Raw genomic sequence first — 19,153 nt, 5'->3', positions numbered from 1 at the left:
CCCAGGCAACGAGACGGAGCAAGCTTAGCAATACAGTCGGTGAGAAGGGACATGGATTTTTAGAGCACTTGCACCTAGGCCCTGCTATCCTAGCCGACCAATATCGCTTTAAGATCCGTGCGACACAACTAACTTTCTATATGAAATTTTATCTTTTTTGTTTCTCCCACATAAAACATATCTTGAAGTTCAAACCTATGCAGCATGGCAAAGCTTTCTAACTAGAATTTAGGATAAATCTTCAGAATTTTTTGTCCGACATAAATACTAAAAATATGATTTTTTAATTAAACAATACGTATTTTGTATATTTATATTTGACAAAAAATCTAAAAGATTTATCCTAGATTCTACTTAGAAAGCTTTGCCACGCTGCATAGGTTTGAACTTCAAGATATGTTCTATGTGGAAGAAACAAAAAAAAATGTATTTGCACGGATCTTAAAGCAGGAAATGGATGGCTAGATAGAGAGGGTCTGAGTGCATGTGCTCTAATATCTATTTTCGCGGTGAGAAGCTTGGCTGCAGCCAAGGGATGCGTACATTGTGCGCATAGTGCGCCGGCGGTGCCGCAAGTAGAGGCACCCAGGAGCATCGCCGTGGCCGCCGGGGACAAGCACACCGGCAAGCGGCGGCGAAGTGGAGAGATTGAACTGGGTAGGAAGTCGGGATTTGGAAACGGAGAGGTGGGGTAGTGGGGAACGGGACGGGCTGCTGCTTTAGGATTCGTATCGCCAGGTGCCACATCCAGGAGAGGGTCTCACAATCGACTTTGTACGATCCGGTCGTATAAGATTTTCTTCCGGTGGATATGACCACGAGGAAGAAAATTTCAGCACCTTCAAAGATGGTGGGGTGGGGAGAGACGGGATGGGCAGAGACGAATGAATCCTCCAAGTGTCTGAAGCTAACTTGGCTTAGGAACGTGAGGATATGTACAACAGATCCACGGTTCAGGCGGCCGTAGGTAGCGCCGGCCACACCGGAGTCGGGACAAATTTCAGCATCGCTGCTAGCTAATAATCTCCGGTAGTCATGTGCCATGTCATGGTAAAGGTGGGATCAAGAGAAGATGGAAGCATGTGGTACCATATGGAAGGAGATACGTGCTCTACGTACCAACCCTGCGGTTGTTTTTCTCTGCGCAGCTTGTCACAATGTCACCATCGCGGACGATATGCATGCATGGCCACCCACCTACTGACATTTACGTGGCGACATGCAGTCTAAACCAAAACACAGCACGAAATGCTTCTTGTCTGCATGCATTGACCAAGTAATATACAGTACAGTACACGCTGAAGCGCGTACGATCTCGATCATGCTGCCTATAGTAGCACGAAGGGATAGAAACATCAATACACAAAAGATCTATGCTGGTCCGGGTGATAGTTTTTCCATGTCGAACACGACGGTAGCTAGGGCCTCTTCCGTGCTCCCGGCGCATGGTCGCCGGCTCAAGGCGGGGAGTCCCGCTCTCTTCCTCCCTGCCGCTTCTGCGGTCGTGTCGTCGAGGTCGTCTTCCTCGCACCACCATGACCGACGACGTAACCCTCCTCGCCGCCGCAGGCTCGCGCGCGCCGCCGAGCACGTCCCAGGGCTTGATGGTTTCAGCTCCAGCGAAGCGCGCCGCCTCCGACTCTTCTCCGGTTGTCATCGTCCTCCTCCCCGGGCTCGGGCAGCTTCTTCCTCTTTCGGTAAGGATTGAGCCCTGGCTGCTTGCTTGATTCTTTTTAGATGCATATATGGTGATGACTGATGTGTGAGTGCAAGTGTCCTTGTTGCACGAGAACTTACCATTGATCATAGGAAGAAGAGTTCCACGTGTGTGATTGGGGAAGGGGTCTTGTGTGGACAAAAGACCAATGGTTTTGCTAGGCCTTGGTCGAGAAACCTCAATTGGTTCAGAAAATGATATTCCCTTCGGTTCATATTAATTGACGCTGGTTTAATATGGATTAGAGGAAGTCTAGGTTTGTTTCACCAGAAGGTGGAACTTGCACTTTTCTGAAGAAAAAAATGCAACTAAACGGTGGTTGCGCATTTCTAAATTGATTTTTTCTTTTGCGGGGCACATTTCTGAATTTATTGAGACTTAAGAAAATCTCAGCCGGTTGACACCTAGACAAACCCGAAGGTTAAATGCATATATTTATTTACAAGAGAGGGAGGTGTAGATCATGGGTTGATTTTGGTAAATGACGAGGTCTACTTTGCAAATAAGCTCCATGTATTTATTTATTTATTGAAACTAGCTCCATATATTTCTATGCAACGACTCAAATGCTACAAGTATGACCAGAGTACTCCATGGAATGGAACACTTGTTACAATCTTTTTTTCCGGGTAAAAGGGGAGTTTTATTCCATAGTAATAGATTTACAGTCCGCTAAAACAAGATCACTAATAAAAGATGGAGGACGATGCACTCGGTACTATGTTCCGTCCGGGCATAATTAGCAAGATAGTGAGAAACCATATTCTGCAATCGAGCTATGTTCTCCGGAATAAACTCCCGCTCTTCCATCAAAGCTTTAATTTCCTTCATCAAATTACCATAGGCAGATCTGGCAAGTGAATCCTCACGTAACGCTGATAGAGCACCAACTAATTTCGGTTCCACGACAACCGGGAGGGTGGACCACTGAAGTGCAAGTGGCATACCCTTCAATATTTCTTGTAGCTCAGCTTTGACGGCGTCGTTGCAGAAGAATAGGTCATGGCAAGATGCGAAAGTGAGTAATATAATTTTGTTTCACCACAAGGTGGAACTTGCACTTTTCTAGAAAAATGCAACTAATCTTAAGTTGCGCATTTCTGACTTGATTTTTCCTTTTGCGAGGTATATTTCTGAATTTATTGAGACTTAAGGAAATCTCAGCCGGTTGACACCTAAACAAACCCGGAGGTTAAATGCATATATTTATTGACAAGAGAGTGAGGGGTAGATCACCAGTTGATTTTGGTAAATGACGAGTGACGGTGTCCTGGACTAGGGGGTACTCACCACGTCGTCTCCCGACCAGGTGGATCGGACCGAGGACCCCCATAACGGTTCTTTCATGGGCCACTTCAGACAGCCCATGCCGCATACAAGGGAAATTTCATAAGACTTGGTGCACAAGACGAGGACTCATCTAAATCCTAAGTCTCCGGTATATTATATAAACCGAGGCCAGGCTAGTCGATAGATAAACTAAGATTCATTAGAACAATCTCGTGGTACACTCATATCAATATAATTAAAAGCAGGATGTAGGGTATTATCTCTTCAAGAGAATCTGAACCTGGGTAAAATCCTATATCCGTGTTACCATCGCTCCAAGACGGCTAGCTTAGGAACCCTACTACGAGATATGTCAGATATAAAACCGACAACGAGGTCTAATTTGCAAATAAGCTCCACGTATTTTATTTTATTTTTGAAACTAGCTCCATGTATTTCCAACGGTTCAAATACCACAAGTACCTGCAGAATGCTCGTGCTTTGTCATGGGCCTTTAATTTGTTTTTTTTATCGCACCTATAAATACAATGCATATTGTCTCCCGCTCACCCACTCTGTCTACCTGCACCCTCCATCTCTCTCCCTACCCTTCTCTCATCCTATATCTCTATATATAGCCCCCTCTCTCACACACACACTCACTCACTCCACTCCCCCCCCTCTTCTTCTCCCATGAAGCTTATTTTTTTCTCAGTGTTAACATCTGCTGGCTACAGAATATCGTAGAAACTTAGACATTAACAGGAAACCTTAACCTTTACACGGGGTAAGACAACTTTTTGAACTTCATCCTGGCTCATTTACTCAACCACTATAGAGCACACAGACTAATGGTTATACTATGTACAACAAGAAGAAATGACGTCACATGGTAAAGCTTTTAATCTACTGTTGGACTTCACATGGGCACCATGACATTCTGATACTTATTCTTGCCTATGTTATAATTTGTTAAGAAAACAAGTCAAATTAACACTAAGATTTCTCACATCCATACATATCCAAATGTTTTTGTGCATCCACACTCTACCAGCATAACGAAAGATGAGCAACTCTAGTTGAGAGTTTGAAACTTTTGGGTGGTGAGGGCCAGAAGGATTCACCCCTCCTCTCCTCCCTTCTCTTCCACCACCCCTCCTCTTGAGAGTCGTCAAGGGCTTCCCAAATAAGCTTGGTTAATTTCTTGACCGAGTGAAGAGCGCTCCCTAAGGGCTCTCTCTCCGCCTTCATGGTGGTGGGGAAGAGGGTGGCAGTTTGGTGCTTTCTACTTTTCTGGCCAAGAAACTCCAAGGGATGGATGCTGCGTGGAGTTCATCGCTCGATTGTTTCCCACTACTTCGACCTCCGCTGCCGGAACAGAAGATCAGACAAGGAGATGGTTCCGACGAGCACTTCTACAACTTCCATGGAGAGACCCTTCTTCCTTTTCCCAGAGATGGCAAGGATCATGCCGGAGATGGTGGCAGACGCAGCTCTGGCAAGGTCTGGCTGCAGCAGGACCGGATTGCTTTTTTAAAATAAAAAATTTAGGGTCTTGTTTGCAATTAGGAGGGACATGTTTATAATCTTACTTTCTAAGCAGCTTCGGGGGCCTTCTGGTCCCCTCCCCGTGTTAAAAAAACATAGTTGAGTGTTTGCGTGTATTCAAATGTAAGTCATATCAGTGCACAAACAGATTACCTCCAAACAGAAGTCTGGATTTGGACAACACTAAAAGATATATTAGTGGGTACATCACCACGTAGATGACAATATCACATATCCTCTGTGATCACGGTAAAGCTACAACAGACATGGTTGAAAATTAAGCTTCCAACTTTATTTGACCACAATGGATACAACTAATAACAATTTTAAGAAATATTATCAAAATCACTGCATCATGGAAGCACGGATGAAACATGGGATAAAATAGCACTGAAAGACATGTACTCAAGAATTTCTTAAAGCTTGATCATTGCGTAGTGAAAAATAGCTAACCTTGCCTAGACCGGCAAAAGAGTCAAAGAATATGGGTTCTTTTAAAAAAATACACACTAGTTGAAAGTTTAGCTCTTGCAAGGTTAGCTCTTGCAATGTACTATTTATTAAAGAAAGATCAGCGTGTGTTTTCACGCTAAGTTTCGAGCCAGTCCACATGCTCTTCGTTCACTCTCCTCCGTAGACCTCGGTAGCGTTGTCGTCGCCTCCGAAACCCTCATCGCAGCCGCCACCGCCAACCCCCCCCCCCCCTCAATGCGACGTCCGGAGGCGGCGGCGTGGCACCATGGGTTCAGACCCGCGACAGCGGCCGCGGCCAGAAGCATATGCTTCACGGAAATAGCAGAAGTGGTGGCATTAGGATAGCTTGAGCATATTTTAGGGGAAGAGTAGCTCTAGATTTCCTTCATCCCGTTCTCCATGAGGAGAGAGGCAAGTCTAATCATACAACTTAACATCCAACTAATTAACCTCAGTTAGCTCCACATGTATGAAAATACACTTCAAACATTTTCTTAGCGCTGGTTTGACGCCATATTTTTATGTCTGAGAGTGAGAGTAGCACCGTCTGTGGTATTTACAAGGGTAATGTCCCTGGTCAAAAAAAACACTAGTGATGTCCCAATTTCCTCAAGCATTCTTTTTTATAAAAGAAAACAATTTTGAGATGTGCCAATTGATATGTGAAGTACACATCTCCTATGTAGAAACAGAAAATGCGGAGAGGGGATCTGCCGGAGAAAATACAAGCCTGCAAAACATGGTATGTAGTATGTCCATCACTACCGATCCTTGTTTCAGGAAGATGTTTGAGGGTCTTGTCACATGATTCTTGTTTCAACTAAATCAGGAGCGGAAGGCTAGAATAAGGAAGCAGCTCCTGGAACCTGAGTTGTTGCCATCTTCCTACGACACCGCGTGGGTGGCTATGGTGCCCTTGCCGGGCTCTCCTCAAGTTCCATGCTTCCCACAGTGTGTCGAGTGGATCCTACAAACCCAGCAAAGCAATGGATCTTGGGGTCTCATCCAAATGGACTCCTCCATCAACAAGGATGTCCTCTCATCCACATTGGCTTGTGTGCTGGCACTTAAGAGGTGGAATGTTGGCAGGGAGCATATCAAGAGAGGTATGAAGCAAAGATGAACTAACATTTTTGTTTGTCTTGTGTTTTTTATTTTTACCAGACCAATGGCCTTGATGCGATGAAAATGGTACTGACAGGACTACGTTTCATTGGAAGAAATTTATCCACTGCTACAGATGAACAGAGTGTTGCTCCTATAGGCTTCAATATCACATTTTCGGGTATGCTTAGCCTTGGGATTGAGATGGGATTGGAATTTCCCGTTGGACAAACTGATGTTGGTAGGATTCTTCACCTCCGGGAGGTGGAACTGAAAAGGTTTGACAAATCTAGCATGAAAATTGTGGTGTGCTTCCTTTCTGATCCTGTTTACACTTCAGGGATAGCTGATTTCTAAAAGTTAGGTTGCTGGGAGTAGTTACATCATACATGATGGAAAATACAGATTGCTTTATTTACTTATCTTTCTGCTTGTAGAAGTTAAAAAAAAATTGGAAGTACTTTTATGTTTTGAAAGATTTCTAAGAACCATTACTTGAAGCGAAAGGGGGACACATGTCATTCATATGTCTTTTCCTTGCTGAAATTGGCAGTCAGAAGTTGAGCATGACATGTATTACTGTGAGTAATATTTTCAAAATCCTTATATTATACATGAACTTAATGCAGACTTATTGGGGATAAATCTGATGGGAGGAAAGCATATATGGCTTATGTTGCTGAAGGGCAAGGAAACTTGTTGGACTGGAATCAAGTTATGAAGTTCCAAAGGAAGAATGGATCGTTGTTCAACTCCCCTTCGACAACTGCTGCTGCATTAATCCACAATTTTGATGACAAAGCCCTGCAGTATGTAAAATTACTTGTCAGCAAATTTGGTAGTTCAGGTGTGTCTATGTGCCTTTCTTTGTCAGGAATTTGTAAGGGCTTATATTGTGGCTAGTTACCTAACGAAATAGACTTTTGCAGTACCAACAGTTTATCCAACAAATATATATCATCAGCTTTCAATGGTAGATTCTCTTGAAAAAATCGGGATATCTCATTATTTTTCTACTGAGATAAAGAGCATCCTGGACGTGGCATACAGGTAAGGATCATGAATAAAGTTTTAATATTTATCATTCATAGCTTGTGAACTTCATTGCATCCACATCGCAGTTTCTGGTTACAGAGAGACGAGGAAATCATGTTAGATGTAGCAGCATGTGCAATGGCATTTCGTCTTTTGCGGATGAATGGATATGATGTTTCCTCAGGTACTTCCTTGGGCAGTAATTTCCCGTCGTACTAATTTTATACTTGTCTTTTTTGTATATCTAATTAACTACCTAATTTCAAAATAACGCAGATGATCTGTATCATGTTGATGAAACCACTTTCCATAACTCACTTCAGGGATATTTAAATGATACAAAATCAATATTGGAATTATACAAGGCTTCGGAGGTCAGTGTGTCAGAAAATGAATGTATCTTAGATAACATAGGCGACTGGTCAGCCAGTTTATTGACAGAAAAGTTGTTCTCCGACTGGGTGCAAACAACGCCACTCTTTCAAGAGGTGCTTAAATGGAATTTAAATCTCAGAAAGTGAATTGGTCCTAGCTTTTCTTGGCTGTTAAGTTACCTTTTTGTTTTTTGTAATTTCAGGTGGAGTATGCTCTTAAATTTCCCTTTTATGCCACAATGGAACGTCTAGACCATAAGAGGAACATTGAACACTTTAATATTTATGGTTCTCATATGCTAAAGACAGAACAGTTGTAAGAGTATCAATTCCCAAAAATAATAGTCCGTGAATCATATATTATATAAATAAAGATGTTACACTAATGCTAGACATTTTGCTGAAACAGGCCATGTTGCGTCAACCAAGATTTTCTGGCTTTGGCTATTCAAGATTTCGATTTTTCTCAATCTATTTACCAGTATGAACTCCTGCATCTTGAAAGGTAATCTAACATTTATGATCTCTTGCCTTATTAACTTCCTTTCTTAGAAAACTTACAAATTTTGTGGCAACAGTTGGGCGAAAGAAAACCGGCTGGACCAGCTACAGTTTGCACGTCAGAAGCTGTCATATTGTTATCTCGCTGCTGCTGCTACCATATTCCCTCCTGAACTGTCTGATGCTCGCATGTCATGGTCAAAAAATGGAGTGCTCACAACTGTTGTTGATGATTTCTTCGATGTTGGAGGATCACAAGAAGAACATGAAAACCTCATAGCATTAGTTGAGAAGTAACCACCTTGGTCCTTCATTTTGTAAGTAGAGTTGGTGTCTCGCGCATTGCTAACAAGTTATGATCCCTGATTTGCTAATGTTTGTCTTAGGTGGGATGAGCACTCCAAAGATGAGTTCTACTCTGAGCAAGTGAAAATATTGTTTTGTGCTATCTATACGACAGTGAATCAACTTGCAGCAGTGGCTTCTGCAGTACAAAGCCGTGATGTGCAAAAGCACCTGATAGAATTAGTGAGTTTCATTGTGTTCGCCTGATTCTCAAATTTTTTGTGTTCAGTGTTGACATGTTGAATCTATCTGCAGTGGCTTCAGCTGTTGAGGTCTATGATGTCTGAGGCAGAATGGCGGATGAGGCAATATGTGCCAACAATTGAGCAATACATGTCAAATGCAGTTGTTTCATTCACACTGGGGCCCACTGTGCTCACATCATTGTATTTTATCGGGGAAAAGATCTCGGACTGCGTAGTCAATGATCAAGAATACAAAGAGTTATTTAGGCTAATGAGCACTTGTGGTCGTCTTCTCAATGATATCCAAGGCCTTGAGGTATTTGGGCCCCCTTTTATGCTAAACTTCCTGTCGACGCACATCACATTCGCAGTATGTCATAAACATATGTGCTTCAGTTATATGCTTCACATACCACAACAGGCAAATTCCTTTCATCTTAATATAAACAAGTATCGTGATGGTTGCCCGAACAAACAGTAAACAGATATGTGGTGAGATAGAGACACCATCGCAGTCCTCGAGGACTACAAATTCTAACAAAAATCAAGATTTACAGTCCTTCATGATCATGTCAATAATTTATTCTTGTAAAACACACACCTAAATGCTTGTATGATATTTTTAAGAGTTTAAAACCATGGTAGAAGACGTGCTGATGCTTGCTCCCAGAAGCTAGAATTGAACTAATAGTTGTGTATCCTGTAGTTATATAATGATGATAATATAGAGAGTACTCCCTCTGTACCACAATACTTGTCGCTGGGGGAACCTATACTGGTTTCTCCCAACGACGGGTATTTTGGTACAGAGGGAGTAGTAATTACTCATCACTATTGCCATGTAGTTTAGACCTGTAAGCTGTAATTTGGTTCATGATGATGCAGAGGCCAGGGTCTTAACCCTTTTCGAAAAAAAAGCTGTAATTTGGTTGCTCTGACAGTTTTTTGATCTATTTGTAACAGAGGGAGAGCATGGAGGGAAACCTGGATTATGTCTCACTACTTGTTCACCACAGTGGTGGTTCTATGTCAATTGAAACGGCTAAAGAAACGAAACGGAAGTCCATAGCGTCATGTAGAAAAGACTTGCTAAAGCTGGTTCTTAGGGAAGACACTGCTGTTCCTAGGCCGTGCAAGGAGCTGTTCTGGAAGATGTGCAAGACAGTTCACTTGTTCTACTCCCAGACCGATGGATTTAGCTCGCCGAGCGAAATGGTGAGTGCGGTGAATGCAGTTATCAGCGAGCCACTGAAACCCCAGATCAGGAACCCATCGCCGGCCATGCAATCAGAAAAATTAAGGGTTTCCAATCAGGTGCTCTCTTGAAAACAGAAAAAAGAGCTGATGGGACGGATACAGCCGGCAGTAGACATACACTCCGTGTATGTGGCGTAAGCAGGAACAAATACTACTAGTGCTACTTATTTGATTTTTGACGGCGTTGATGTGAATTAAGCTTCGTATCTGCTGTAAGGCGCGTGTGTAAAACCTTACCCTGTCAACTCTGCTGCATCGTGTTCTTGGCTGTTTGTAATTTGTCAGTGCTCCGGTAGCTAGCTAAAGTGCATTTCCTGCATTTTGTCCTGTCAATATGGAGCTGTTTCACTGGGTTCTTGTGTCTATATATATCCTTCTCAATCTTAGTTATCACGTAGTACTATCTTGTAAAGAAATATAAGAGCGTTTAGATGACTACTTCGGTGATCTAAACGGTCTTATATTTCTTTACGGAGGGAGTACTATGTTTGTCTGGAGATGCTTAGTTGGATCAAGTGTGGAACAAAGAGTCGAGCTCGTGCGTGATCGGACAGAATCCAACTTTCCTAGTGCTACTAACTGGGTTAGCGTGAACACCAAGTTAGGCATACATCATTGGCTTAAACTAAACTAATTTGGTCAAGAAGGTTTAAAGTTACAAGAGGGGCACGCACGATTAAGCATCTTCCTGCCCAAGAAGCTACTAGTATAATGCACATGTCAAGGAATCGCCTTTACACGGTATCAGCAGTCTTGCCAGAATCAAAATCACACTAATCTCAGCTACTCCTTACTAAGCCTGCGGTGCTGCGTGGCCTCGAAACAAATGGAACAGAAAATTGGCTCATCGATCTGCAGCCTCATACAAGGTTGAACGCGCAACTGTCGTAGCCTGCAGAGATCATGACGGACAGAAACCCATGGTAAGAAATCAAGATCGATCATGAGGATTTATGCATGGCAGTGGCATGGCATAGCATGGATGGGTGGATGGAGCTTTCGGTCAGTCGAGGTTTGAGGACTTACTTGGGTCGCTGGTGACGATGGTGGCGGTGCCGCCGAAGTCGCAGGTGCCGCCGTTGGCCCGGGTCATCTGCCAGTAGCTGTTGAAGGCGTAGGAGGCGTGGGCCAGCACGGTGTCCGGCTGGGAGCAGGCGCCGGACGGCTGGATGGACCGGCACTCGGCGCCGGAGCCGCACGCGTAGTCCATGGCCTCCTGGAGGATCGGGTCCGGCACTGTCGGCTTCGCCACGCACCACAGCGCCTGCCCGGACCCCGGCGCCATCGGAGGGGCCAGCGGCGGCGGGTAGATGATCGGCGGCATGAACCCGCCGCCTCCTCCCCCTCCGCCACCTCCTCCTTCTCCTAGACCGCCTCCTCCTCCTCCTCCTACGCCTCCGCCTCCTCCTCCTCCTCCTTCTCCTCCTCCACCACCACCACCTCCTCCCTCTCCTCCACCACCGCCCCCTCCTCCTACGCCTCCTCCCTGTCCTCCGCCGCCCGAGCCTGGGCCGAATTCGTCGGGCGGGCTCGGCACAACGACGATCGGGCTGGGCGGCGCCGTCCCAGGCGGGCTCGGGGCGAACTGCGGCGGGTTGATGGGCGTGGGCGTGGACGCCGGCGTGCCCAGCCCCGGACTGGAGCCCGGGGTGGCGCCACCGCCGTCGGCCGGCGGGCTGGGCTCGAAGGAGGGCGGGACGGGGGTGATGGGCGGCAGCTGGTCCGGCACGGACGGGGTGGTGGAGGAGGGCGCCGTGGAGGTGAAGGGGGGCGTGGACGACGACGAGGGGGGAGCGTCAGGAGGGTTGACGCAGAACGGGGCATCGACGGCGGCGAGACTCGCGCTCGCGGCGTCGCTGCCAGCGCTGGCATCGAGCGACGAGGGAGGGGGCGGCGGCTGCGTCGGCTCCACCGCCCTGGCGAAGTTGAGCTTGAAGAGCACGCTCATCAGCGAGTTCCTCTTGCTCTGCCTCAGAGCTCTCGCCTCTGCTCCACCAACACAAAGACTCCAATTAGTGAGCACAATGCAGGTTAACAGACAGGTTAGCGAGAGCTGGTCACTGAGATCCGACACTGTGTTCACTCCAGTGACACCACTCAAACGCAGAAGAGAAGAAACGAATAAGGATTTTTTTTAAAAGACGCCGTTACAGTATCTTGGTTCACTGGATGGGCTGGGAGCAGTGAGCTTACCGCAGTGCGAGGTGGTACAGAGCATGAGGAGCAGGAAGAAGAAGAGCATCGACGGCGGCGGCGGCAAGCTGCTGATTCTGCAGTTGCGCGCCATGGTCACCACTCACCACGGTCGGTTGCTTGCTCTGCCCTCTACTGACACCGGTAGCCACTACTACTGTCTACTGCACCACTCGAGGAGGAGCAGGCGCTTGTTATATTATAGCTGAAGAAGAGGAAGCGTGGATCGGAGGTGGAAGCGGCCATCGGTAAGAGGAGAAGAAAGCAGTGGAAAAGCCGGCGGCAGAAAGAGGAAAAAGGGCAGATCGATGATCCATGTAGTAGATGTAAGTGAGGTGTGGTGGCGTGGCGACGATGATCCTGCCTGCTGTTGAGCCAACTCTTTTCGCTTTCTCCAGGAAGCGTCCCCGTCACTTGCATCCTACTAGTGTGCTTCTTCTGCCTTTCTTGCCGCTCAGTTTTGGTATCTGTGCTTAGCTTGCCACCGGGGCAAACGACCAGGCCAACTGAGCTGATGCCACCACACAAGACACAAGGCTGTCTGCCCTTTCTCCGCTTGCTCAAGGAAAGGAAAGGAAAGCGCGCAGTGTTTCTCATCGTCAGCGAACATGGACAGAGCAGAGGTATCTACTCATGACTTCAGGTGTTACAAGAAACTATACATCGCTGCTCTCTTTCACGTCCTACTCTCTACTTTGCTTCTGATCAGTGGATGTGATCATCTTTCCTAGTGCGATATGTGATCATTTTGCACGCCTTTTACATGCCTTATCAACGCACCAAACAACTGGCTGATACCTGCTGTATCTGCCTTTTCTTTTCACCTACAGCAGGCCAACAGCCAATAATAAACAACAACCCCGGAATTCATATATCAGTACCCAAGCAACATCAAGTTGCAAAATCGATATACATATGTTGCATTAAGTTGGTTCACCTCCATAACAGGCGCGTACTCAAGACCGTACCATATAGCATCACGTTACAGTTCATGCCGCAAACATCAGAGCTGCCACAGGTTTACTCAGCCAAATACACATGAGCCAGGTTCTACTACCTTCACAGTTCACATTCACACGATGTAACCCGATTACATTTTATAAACTTGCTAGCGTCTCGCAAAACTCGTTCCCCACTTCATACCAGCATTTACCAAATGATGACCATGTCCACGGAAACAACAAGGCTGCAAAATTCATGGCCTGTGCATGCCATTTCTCGGCCTCAAAGGCATGGTGACAGGGAGTTCTAGACAAAACCCACCTCAGAAATCGTAGTCCTTCAGACCCCTCTGGGAATCTGCCATCTCCATTTCCATTAAGCACTCCTCCTGGCTGAGCGGAGGAAGCCCATTCTTGTGGCGTGTGTAGTTGTGCTTGTGCCACCCGGACTTGCAGTGGTCTCTGTACAGCTTGTCCTCCATGAATATGTCACATTCTTTGCATCTTTTCTGCGGCTTGCCTGGTGCCTGGCCCTGGCTTTCCACTTCACTCGAAAGGCTCTGTTTCTGCATGGTCTCACTTAGCTGAGCAACAGCACCAGACTCCTTCGCAGGCACGGGCTGTGCCTTCTCCACATTGTCCTCGACATTGTCATATTGATCTGTAGAAGAGCCACTTTCTTTGTGTGCCGACACCGAGAGTACTTCCACCCTCCCTTGCACGTCCTTCAGTTTCTCTTCACACGAGTGCAGAACAGATGGTTCAATCTCACATACCTGCAATATGTTATTCGGAATTAAGTATAGTACACCAACTAATAGGGTGAAACATGACATGAAGATATCATGAATTTGGACAATAATTGCATCAGTGTCACAAAGGAGAGGAACACAAAGCAGCCTAAGTAGACTTGAATGTTGAGATCATTGTGACTGAAAGGTACAAAAGGAGAAAACGGGCAAGCTTCTCAGTAATAGAACTCCCACTAAATGATAGCATAAACCATTCACCAGCTGTATAGCATTTTTGGGGGGACCAGAATGAGTACAGCATCCTATTATAACTTACGAAACACAAGTTCAATGGGGGAACTCACATGATAGAAATCATAATCAGGCAACACATTAACAGCTTGGAAAAGATAATCTAAAAGACTTACAATGGAAGACTGATCGGCAGATTCATCCTTTGAAAGAACAATTGCATTCCACCCATCAAGCTTCTCCATAAGGCCAGAAAGATTGGACTTAGGTGCAATGAATCGCACTGTCAATGGTGCACGCTTTATACGGTATTTAGGGTTCTCAATTAGCTTCTTAATAACTTTCAGTGCCTGAAATATGGATGAAGATACAAATTAAAAAAGGAAACGGGAGTAGATAACAAGTCTACACAGATGTACTATAACAATATTAGTATATTACGACCTCCGTCACATTGTCCCAAGCGCAGGTAATAATAACCAAGGTAAAAGCATAAACACAGGTACCATCAGTACTGTCACAAAGAATTCCTAATTCCTTGAGTATTTTTATCACATTATGGCAGTGCAAGGTACTGGCATTGAGTGACTCCATCCAAAAAGAGGTTAACTAGGGTAGCCCAAACAATGGCCATCGGTTGAAAAGAAAAACAAAGACAGATCCGACAAAACTGATAGACAATGCCAGGTGCATAACAAACAGAATAGCATCTACAGTGTGGAATATGAGTGAATATCTCCAGAAAGATTATTCATATTACAAGTTTTTCCGGACGGAGGGAGTATGTAATATGAATGAATATCTCCGGAAAGATTATTCATATGCACATACTTGCGACTGAAGTTGCTGTCTTGGCAAGGACTTGTACATGACATCAATACTCAATTTCTTCCAATTGGGACCAATGCAGATAATTAGATTGCGTACAGTAAGATATCATCACTTCAAGCAAAATATTCTAAGCTAGCATGGCAACTTCCTAATACTCCTGTAATACAGGAATCAGAAGGTGGGCTGTTTGTAATGTGTACAATAATTTGGCCTAAAGCAACATTTCCTTGAAGAAAATGCACTGCAGGTGATGAATGAAAATGACGGATGCTAAACAAATCGTGATCCTCCATTATATATATAGACACACACACACGCACACACACACTAAGGGTAGTACATATCGAGAGCAGAGAGCAGGCAGCTACCTGCTCCTTGGAGGTAAGATTTGGATCGACGGCAAAGTGTATCTCGTGCATGATGCTCTCGATCATGTTCATGGTGTAGGGGCGCCGGGTCTCAGTACTGATAGTCTTCTCCATGACGATGGTGGCGATGTCCCTGAACTGGGAAGACAGCTGCGCCTCCCTCTCCTTGCCAGAAACCTGGAGCTCCCCTTTCTCCAAAATCTGACAGAGCACAACAGCAGCAGCAACGATTAGCAGTCGAGCCGGAAATCAGCACGAAATTAGCAGGACCCATCCAATCCAGTCCAATCCACGGCGGGAGTCGGGGAAGGAGGGAGGAGGACCTCGAGGCAGATTTCGACGAGGTCGTCGGTGGCGAAGATCCTGATGAGGTCCTTGGACTTGGCGAGGACGCCCTTGGAGACGTTGGAGTAGACGTTGTGGGACTGGAGCACCTCGTCGAGGTCCTTCTCGACGCGGTCGCGCCAGTTGACCACCTTGTTGGGGAAGCAGGCGATCTCGAACCGCTGGCCGCCCTTGCGCAGCCGCACCACGGCCACGTTGGTCAGCCGCTTCTGCCCCACCGGCTGCACCAGCGTGCGGGACATCTCCAGCGACCGGTCGGCGAGGCGAGGCGCGGCGCGCTCCGGGGGGCTGAGGCCTCGATTTTTCTCGGGGAGGAAGCAAAACCCTAGACGGAAAGTGGGGGGGGGGGGGGGGGGGGGGGGGGGGGGGGTTGGAAGAAGCTGGAGGCGGCGAGGGCGTTGGGTGGAGGAAGGGGGAGAAAGAGGGGACGGAAAGCAGGAGGAAACGGGCGGCACAAGAAAGCTGGTCACGGCCTGTTCGCGAACCAACCCGAAGAACCGAGAGACAGAAAGCCGTTGGGCGGCTGGCGTCGGCCTGGCAGCCCATTAGGCATGGATGCGGCCCGGTGGTAGTGAGGCAACAAAGCTGGCCTTTCAGCCTGGAGCAGCGCAAGAGCTGGCATTTCCTATTTGGCGCTTAGGCCTCCTACAATGCAAGGTGCTTAGGGAAGGTGTTTAGAGAAACAAATCAATGTTTTTTTATGCAACGGTGCTTATCTTTCTATATCTAAATAGTTTGCCTTTGCTAGCCTATTTCTCTTAACATGCAAGTATGCCACCTTATCATTTAACATGTATTAAGAAATGTCGACCCCAACATGCAATCCTGCATAATAAAAAACCACCTTAACATGCAAACATGCATGAAAATTTACATTCTATTATGATGTTTACATTATATATTAATCAAACAGCATAAAACATATTTATTTTAGACTTTAGTTATCATATTATTACTCTAATTATTCATGTTCCACACAACCAATTCAAATTGAATATACTGCCAAACATTCCCGCAACAAACGTGTGGGATATCATCTAGTTTGTAAAGAGTAGACGCTTAATTAAGTGTCGCTCTTGTAAAAATAGGCATTGGTGCTCCAGAAAAACTTGGTTTATTTTTCTAAACACCTCTCTAAGCACCTAGCATTGTATAAGGCCTTATGAGACCACTCACGGGCATTTTGGGTAACTGGCGACCACGCACGACCCATCGGTAGGTCAACTATGAGCCACCCAATCACGCCACTCTCATCACCTGTTTTGGGCACCTTCTAGAAGGTTTCCTCGGGGGGATTTTTGGGCTAGTCCTTTGGATTTTATTTCTCTTCAGTTTTTGTCCGGTTTCTAATGGTTTTGTTTTTCTTCTTTTTTCCTTTTTTCATGTTTTTTTTCAGTTTCGCGTGCATTTTTTGAACTTGTGCACATTTTTATAATTTATAAACAAATTTTAACACTTTTTGTCAATTTTGTCAATTTTTTCAAATCCCATGAACATTTGATTAATGCATGAATTTTTTTGAATTAGTGAACTTTTTCAAAATCATGAACTTTTTAAAAAAATGTGGGAATATTTCTATTAAATCCTTGATCTCTTGTTTTGCAAAATAGTTGTGTAAAAGTCAACGATCACCGGTCATTGTCATCGGATAAAGTAGTCAGTGGTCGACAACGTCGACCAACCACTCAACCGCTCGCGTAAGATCCGGTTTGTTGGGCTGGACCACGCATCCGCTCGCATGAGCATCGATTAGGTTACCTGGCGTAGCAAGCGTTGATTAGGAGGTCTTGCGAGAGCTATATATTGCTCGTAGTGATTCCTATTACGCCTCAAGGATTTTTGTATCGCACTGTCATTGAAAAGCAACTAGTTAACGAGCGCTCTTTCGGAAACCTCGCAACGATCAACACCACTTGGCGCGCTCTTAGCCATTCGCCACGTCTCGCGCTCTGGACGCTCCTTTCAGATTTTGTTTTTTATATTTTTCCGCACGCGTTTTCAGCTTTTTAAATAGTTTTTTTTTGGGTTTTTTGACGTTTTGGTTTTTCCCCGGTCTACCTTAGCTTTTCGATAAAAAAAATTAAAAAAAATTGTGCGAAAAAAATGCGTTTTCTTTTTTTCCTTTCGCGAAAGTCACAGTTTTTTCCCACGAAAGTCCAGGCCATGCCTTTCGGAAACGAAAAAAAATGTGTTTTTTGTTTTTTTTCTTTCGCGAGAGTCACGGTTTTGCTTTCGCGAGAGGCACGGTTGTGCTTTCGCAAGAGTCACAGCCGTGCCTCTCGGAAAAGGAAAAACAAAACGCATTTTTTTTTCTTTCGCGAGAGTCATGGTTTTGCTTCCGCGAGAGGCACGGTTGTGCTTTCGCGAGAGTCACGGCCGTGCCTCTCAAAAAGGGAAAAAGATACGCGTTTTCTGTTTTTTTTTCTTTCGCGAGAGTCACGGTTTTGGTTCTACGAGAGGCATGGTTGTGCTTTCGCGAGAGTCACGGCCGTGCCTCTCGGAAACGGAAAAAAATGTGTTTTCTGTTTTTTCCTTCGACGAGAGTCATGGTTTTGGTTTCACGAGAGGCACGGGCGTGATTTCGCGAGAGGCACGGACTGCCTCTTTCGGAAAGGAAAAAAAACGTACTCCTAGTTCGGTTTTTTCACCCGGTTTTTTTCGTGAAAAAAAAAGTTCGTCAAAACCAATCAACATGAGATCTAGTTTTGAAGATATCGACACGAGGAATCCAATGGTGAAAACGGTTCAAGATTTGGACTGTGACGCTCGGATAATTAGACAACAGTAATTTCTTGCTAATGATGCCACGTCACCTCTGTCACTAGAGTTAATCTCCTGTTAGTTCAAAACCGATTCAAATTTAAAATTAAATTAAAGGCAAACAACAAAAGTTTTCAAACTTTAAAACTAAAATGTTCAGGCGGTGCCAAATAATGCATGTGTAATTATGGCCGAGAAACCACACTTTCATAAAATGTTTAAGTAATCTAAAATGGATAAAACAATAGTTAAAACAAATAAATAAACGTCTTTTGAATTTTATAAAATATTAAACTATTTTGTTCAGGGGTAAAACTTTTTGAGACAGTAGTTGAAATGGTAACTCTATTTTAGGTGTGGGTTTTATTTTTGATAAATTATAAAGTATTAAAGGAATAAAAGCAAACAAAAAAGACAAAAGGGAAAACAAAACAAATAAAAAGAAAACCCCTAGGCCAACTGGGCCTCGGCCCAGGCAGTGGCCTGCTAGGCCGGCCCACTCCCTCCCCTGGCCTATAACCCCACCCCCACCCCACTTCTCCACGATCCCCTCTCCCTCGTGCCTCCTCTGCCCCCTCCCCCCCCCTCCCACGAACTGGATTAGGGGGTTCGAACCCCATCGTTGTCGCTTGACTGCAACGCCACCCCGGCGAGCGCCGCACCGCGCCCGAGGACGGTCGCCTCCGCCTCGTAGCTCCTCCGACGTCGCCGCATCGACCCCCTCCGCTGGATTCCCCCTCATCCCGATCTGGATCGGCACCCGAGCCGATCCCTGACGCCGCATCGCCGCCGTCGTCGCCCGTCGCCACGTCAGAGCCGCCCCTCGCCGCAACCGCTCGTCTCCCCGTCGCCATGTCGTCCCCGTCCTCCTCCCCGAATGGCATCCATGCGTCCTCGACGCCCCCCTGCTCACCAACGCCGGT

At 45.7% G+C, this 19,153-nt stretch overlaps 3 protein-coding genes across 3 annotated transcripts; 1 reads left to right on the top strand and 2 right to left on the bottom strand.

Moving 5' to 3' along the window:
* The first annotated feature begins 1,535 nt into the window (after positions 1-1,535).
* LOC123191848 (ent-kaur-16-ene synthase, chloroplastic-like) lies at positions 1,536-9,878 on the top strand. The gene is made up of 13 exons (XM_044604424.1): positions 1,536-1,697; positions 5,838-6,114; positions 6,210-6,390; positions 6,742-6,959; positions 7,042-7,162; positions 7,234-7,331; positions 7,424-7,635; positions 7,725-7,837; positions 7,931-8,026; positions 8,100-8,315; positions 8,409-8,550; positions 8,623-8,868; positions 9,516-9,878. The coding sequence occupies exons 1-13, from the start codon at positions 1,536-1,538 to the stop codon at positions 9,876-9,878; spliced, it is 2,445 nt and encodes an 814-aa protein (XP_044460359.1).
* A 562-nt stretch (positions 9,879-10,440) lies between these two features.
* On the bottom strand, positions 10,441-12,785 carry LOC123190207 (translation initiation factor IF-2). The gene is made up of 3 exons (XM_044602804.1): positions 12,003-12,785; positions 10,836-11,795; positions 10,441-10,701 (listed from the first exon to the last, which is right to left on the bottom strand). The coding sequence occupies exons 1-3, from the start codon at positions 12,094-12,096 to the stop codon at positions 10,670-10,672; spliced, it is 1,086 nt and encodes a 361-aa protein (XP_044458739.1). The 5' UTR covers positions 12,097-12,785; the 3' UTR covers positions 10,441-10,669.
* A 65-nt stretch (positions 12,786-12,850) lies between these two features.
* On the bottom strand, positions 12,851-15,834 carry LOC123190206 (ribosome maturation protein SBDS). Its single transcript, XM_044602803.1, has 4 exons — positions 15,449-15,834; positions 15,126-15,326; positions 14,103-14,276; positions 12,851-13,719 (listed from the first exon to the last, which is right to left on the bottom strand). Exons 1-4 carry the CDS (start codon positions 15,710-15,712, stop codon positions 13,267-13,269), a joined length of 1,092 nt encoding a protein of 363 aa, XP_044458738.1. The 5' UTR covers positions 15,713-15,834; the 3' UTR covers positions 12,851-13,266.
* Positions 15,835-19,153: the final 3,319 nt, after the last annotated feature.

The sequence above is a fragment of the Triticum aestivum genome, chromosome 2A, assembly GCF_018294505.1.
Source record: "Triticum aestivum cultivar Chinese Spring chromosome 2A, IWGSC CS RefSeq v2.1, whole genome shotgun sequence".
NCBI classification, from domain to species: Eukaryota; Viridiplantae; Streptophyta; class Magnoliopsida; order Poales; family Poaceae; genus Triticum; species Triticum aestivum.
Note: the sequence above shows the minus strand (reverse complement) of the source record. Positions and strands in the feature narration are given on the sequence as shown.

Bases quoted from the DNA above. Each gene is read 5' to 3' on its own strand.
- LOC123191848 (XM_044604424.1), top strand. From the start codon at position 1,536: ATGACCGACGACGTAACCCTCCTCGCCGCCGCAGGCTCGCGCGCGCCG. The intron at 6,115-6,209 runs GTATGAAGCAAA...TGGTACTGACAG, and splicing joins CAGGGAGCATATCAAGAGAG to GACTACGTTTCATTGGAAGA. The intron at 7,636-7,724 runs GTGCTTAAATGG...TTGTAATTTCAG, and splicing joins CAACGCCACTCTTTCAAGAG to GTGGAGTATGCTCTTAAATT.
- LOC123190207 (XM_044602804.1), bottom strand. From the start codon at position 12,096: ATGGCGCGCAACTGCAGAATCAGCAGCTTGCCGCCGCCGCCGTCGATG. The intron at 11,796-12,002 runs GTAAGCTCACTG...TTGGTGGAGCAG, and splicing joins CTGTACCACCTCGCACTGCG to AGGCGAGAGCTCTGAGGCAG. The intron at 10,702-10,835 runs GTAAGTCCTCAA...TGATCTCTGCAG, and splicing joins CATCGTCACCAGCGACCCAA to GCTACGACAGTTGCGCGTTC.
- LOC123190206 (XM_044602803.1), bottom strand. From the start codon at position 15,712: ATGTCCCGCACGCTGGTGCAGCCGGTGGGGCAGAAGCGGCTGACCAAC. The intron at 14,277-15,125 runs GTAGCTGCCTGC...TCCATATTTCAG, and splicing joins ATCTTACCTCCAAGGAGCAG to GCACTGAAAGTTATTAAGAA. The intron at 13,720-14,102 runs GTAAGTCTTTTA...AACATATTGCAG, and splicing joins CTGCCGATCAGTCTTCCATT to GTATGTGAGATTGAACCATC.